At 42.6% G+C, this 4,673-nt stretch overlaps 1 protein-coding gene across 2 annotated transcripts in view; it reads right to left on the reverse strand.

The window, feature by feature from the left end:
* Nucleotides 1-867: 867 nt before the first annotated feature.
* The window catches only part of SOD3 (superoxide dismutase 3), a 3,932-nt gene continuing 126 nt past the window's right edge, over nt 868-4,673 (reverse strand). The window contains exons 1-2 of one of the 2 annotated variants that reach the window (XM_081332488.1): nt 4,466-4,673; nt 868-1,757 (exon numbers count right to left, since the gene is read on the reverse strand). The exon at nt 4,466-4,673 is cut by the window's right edge and continues 126 nt beyond it. In XM_081332488.1, coding sequence (XP_081188614.1) covers nt 1,011-1,757; nt 4,466-4,471 — 753 coding nt within the window. In that variant the 5' untranslated portion in view covers nt 4,472-4,673 and the 3' untranslated portion in view covers nt 868-1,010. Of the gene's footprint in view, nt 1,758-4,296 lie in introns of both variants that reach the window. The other variant, XM_081332489.1, reaches the window with a different exon arrangement.

Below are 4,673 nucleotides of genomic sequence, written 5' to 3' on the forward strand. Positions count from 1 at the left end.
TGCATTAACAGAGGGATAGAATCAAGATCAAGTGAAGTACTAATACCACTTTACAATGCTTTGGTAAGGCCACACCTGGAATACGGCATCCAGTTTTGGTCACCACGATGTAAAAAAGACGTCGAGACTCTAGAAAGAGTACAGAGAAGAGCAACAAAGATGATTGGGGGACTGGAGGCTAAAACATATAGGGAACGGTTGCTGGAATTGGGTATGTCTAGTTTAATAAAGAGAAGGACGAGGGGGGACATGATAGCAGTCTTCCAGTATCTCAGGGGCTGCCCACAAAGAAGAGGGAGTCAAGCTGTTCTCCAAAGCGCCCGAAGGCAGGACAAGAAGCAACGGATGGAAACTAGTCAAGGAGAGAAGCAACCTGGAACTAAGGAGAAACTTCCTGGCACTTACAACAGTTATCCAGTGGAACAACCTGCCTCCAGAAGCGGTGAATGCTCCAACACTGGAGGTTTTTAAGAAGAGACTGGACAACCATTTGTCTGAAATGGTATAGGGTTTCCTGCCTGAGCAGGGGGTTGGACTAGATGACCTCCAAGGTCCCTTCCAACTTCTTCTTCTTCTTCTTCTTCTTCTTCTTCTTCTTCTTCTTCTTCTTCTTCTTCTTCTTCTTCTTCTTCTTCTTCTTCTTCTTCTTCTTCTTCTTCTTCTTCTTCTTCTTCTTATTATTATTATTATTATTATTATTATTATTATTATTATTATTATTATTATTATTATTATTATTATTATTATTTAAGGTTTCTAGACCGAAACATAAGCGTGTTTTTAACACCTAAAAACTAACTCTTCAAGCTCCCCCACCTCAAAAGAAAAAAGAAAAAGCACAGATATTAACTGACAAACTAGCGCTGCTCTCCTTTATTATTAACCCGCTTACAGAGTGAGGAATTCACTACAGGAGAGGGCCCCCTTTTAACATTTTCGGAAGAGGCGCAGTGGTTTGTAATCAGCAGCGATGAAACTCGGCGGATCGGCCTTCGGGATGCCGGCCACGCTCAAGGGACCCCCGCTTTTGTAACCCTTTTCTTCCTTTTGGCGGTGACTTTAGGCAAATGCTTGCCCCACAGGTCCCCCTTGCAGGTGCCGATGACACAACAGGCTAGACGCAGGCCGGCGTTTCCGTGCTCCAGGCTGCCTTTGTTGCCGCCCTTCCCCAAATCGTCTTCCTGCTCGTGGATCACAACCGATCTACCCAGAACGGTCTGGGGTCCAAAGAGGGTGGCTTTGAGGTTCCCTCTGAATTTTTCAACCTTGCCATCTTTAGGTTTAAAGTTCCCAAAATCCCCAGGATGGTTCGGGTGGTTGACTTCCAAAGGGTTGTAGTGACCTCCGGCCGAATCGCAGCCGTCACTGAGGTCACCGTACTGGTGGACGTGAATGGCCCTGGCCGATGTGGCCATGGGAAAGCCGTCCAGGTAGAAGATGACCTCCAGCTTTCCATGGGGGTAGCCCTGCTTGAACAAAACCTGACCCGTCACCTGAGGTTTCTCCGCCGCTAATTTGCTACTGGGCTTGACCGCGCAGCAAGCGTAGGCGGTCCGGTTGGCTTTGATGATGTCGTCGTATAGCTGGGGGTACAGCAAACTCAGCCACAGATCGTTAATTTTCTTCTGCATGTCTACAAAGGGGCTGACGGTGGACGGCGCGTCTTCCCACACCACGGTGACATTGACCTCACAAAGGACCAAGCTGGGAGTCAGCAGCAGCAGCAGGAGGAGGAGCATGTTGGACCAGGTCAGACCCTGGAGGGATTAGAGAGAAGTGCTGGGCTAGCAGAGCAAAGAGGAATGGGACGGGAGTCACTTTTTAATAGTAATCTTAAGCACTTAGGATAGGATAGGATAGGATAGGATAGGATAGGATAGGATAGGATAGGATAGGATAGGATAGAATATAGGAATGAAGAATAGAATAGAATAGAAAATAGAATAGAATAGAATAGAATAGAATAGAATAGAATAATGAATAGAATAATGAAGAAATAGAATAGAATAGAATAGAACAGAACAGAATAACGTAGAATAGAATAGAATAATGAAGAAATAGAATAGAATAGAACAGAATAGGACAGAATTAGGATAGGATAAGATAGGATAGGATAGGACATGACAGGATAAAATAGGTTAGATAGAAAAGAGGAACAGAATAGAATAGAATAAAATAACAGAGCTGGAAGGGACCTTGGAGGTCTTCTAGTCCAACCCCCTGCCTAGGCAGGAAACCCTATACCAGGGGTAGGCAACCTTGGCTCTTTTACGACTCATGGACTTCAACTCCCAGAATTCCTGAGTCAGCTGACTCAGGAATTCTGGGAGTTGAAGTCCATGAGTCGTAAAAGAGCCAAGGTTGCCTACCCCTGCCCTATACCATTTCAAGGGGTCATTGTCGTCCCATTGGTTGGGGAGGGAATTATATTTAGAAAATTAATGAAGTTTGATCTTGAGAGAAGAATGCTTTTTTCTTAATGCTATAAACCTCTGCAATTCTATCAGGCACAGAGGTCCCCTTGTAGGTGAACACAGCAGATCAGGGTCAGCAATTTTCCCAGCCTTAAACACTGGCTAGAGGGGGTTCCCTCCACTCATCAAATTTCTCCCCCCCCCCACATATATATATAGTCTTTATATACAGGAAGTCCTTGACTTACAACAGTTCATTTAGCGGCTGTTCAAAGTTCCAACAGTGCTGAAAAAAGGGACTGATAACCGTTTTTCACCCTTACGACCATGGCAGCATCCTCATGATCAGAATTCAGGTGCTTGGCAACTGGTTCATATTTACGACCGTGGCTGCAGTGTCCTGAGGTCACGCGATTCCCTTTTGTGGCCTTCTGACAAGCAAAGTCAATGGGGGAAGCCAGATTCACTTAACAACCGGGTTACTAGCTTAACAACTGCAGTGATTCGCTTTACCACATCGGCAAAAAAGGTCATAAAATGGGGCAAAACTCACTTAACAAATTTTTCTTGGGTTCAAATCTTGGGTTCAATTGTGGTTGTAACTTGAGGACTACCTGCATTTTTTTTCTAGATAGTTTTTTCTAGATGGTTTGGGCAGGGGGCTGGACTAGATGACCTATAAGGTACCTTCCAGCTCTATTCTGTTCTGTTCTGTCCTATCCTATCCTATCCTATCCTATCCTACCCTATATTCTATTCTATCGTATCCTATCCTATCCTATCCTATCCTATCCTATCCTATCCTATCCTATCCTACTCTACTCTAAAGGTAAAGGTAAAGCTTCCCCCGCACATGCGTGCTAGTCGTTTCCGACTCTAGGGGCCGGTGCTCATCTCCGTTTCAAAGCCGAAGAGCCAGCGCTTGTCCGAGGACGTCTCCGTGGTCACGTGGCCGGCATGACTGGATGCCAAAGGCGCACGGAACGCTGTTACCTTCCCACCTACTCTACTCTAATTCTATATTCCAATATCTGTTGTATTCTATTCTATCCTATCTCTATTCTATTCTACTCTACTCTACTCTATTCTATTCATTCTATTCTATATTCAAATATATGTTGTATTCTATTCTGTTCTGTCCTGTCCTGTCCTGTCCTGTCCTACCCTACCCTACTCTACTCTACCCTACCCTACCCTACTCTACTCTACTCTACTCTACTCTACTCTAATTCTAATTCTAATTCTAATTCTAATTCTAATTCTAATTCTAATTCTATATTCCAATATCTGTTCTATTCTATTCTTTCTTATTCTATTCTATTAATTATTTTATTCTATTTTCTATTCTATTCTATTCTATTCTATTCTATTCTATTCTATTCTATTCTATTCTATTCTATTCTATTCCTATTTCTATTCCATTCCATTCCATTCTTTAATTGTACTCTACTCTACTCTACTCTACTCTACTCTACTCTACTCTATTCTTTATTTCTATTCTATTCTATTCTATTCTATTCTATTCTATTCTATTCTATTCTATTCTATTCTATTCTATTCTATATTCCAATATCTGTTGTATTCTATTCTATTCTTTCTTATTCTATTCTATTAATTCTCTATTTTATTCTATTTCTTATTCTATTCTATTCTATAAAATATGAATGCTTTCATTTGCAGATCAGCCTCCTGAACTTCATCGGCTTACTAACCATTACAGATTCTTTCCAAAAACAAAGTTCTAATCGTCACGATCAACTTGAACTCTTAAATGTGGATGGGAAATATAAGAATGTTGGATCTGCCCTTTTCCCTAATCTCTTTTCCACAACTTTCCTCCCAAATCAGCACCTTTTAGAAACAAGCTCATAGGGAAACTCACTTCAAAAGTCGGCCGCTGAAAACACAGCTTCTCAGCAGCTTGAATGCCATTCTCTTCTGTTCAAAAGATATTTTCAAGCGGGGGGGGGGTGGAGGTGGGGGAACCCATGTTCAAATCACCTCTAAGAAAGCTTAGCTTAGTTTGTTCCTAACAATAAATACCGTCCTACCTTCATCCGAGGTTTTCTTCGACGAAGATCCCGGTGACACAGTTCAGTGGCTTGGAATTTCCTCGTAGAAACGATGGCAAGCCGTCAAGTCCAGATTCCAGATCTCTCTGTAGTTGAAGCAAATTGGCTCTGCTTTGTTTATGGAAGAATTAGGAAATACAAACCTCTGGGGAGTGGTTGGCGTGGACTTTGAGAGGTGGGGGGGGGG

This window comes from Vipera berus, assembly GCF_964194415.1.
Source record: "Vipera berus genome assembly, chromosome: 7".
Classification (NCBI taxonomy): domain Eukaryota; kingdom Metazoa; phylum Chordata; class Lepidosauria; order Squamata; family Viperidae; genus Vipera; species Vipera berus.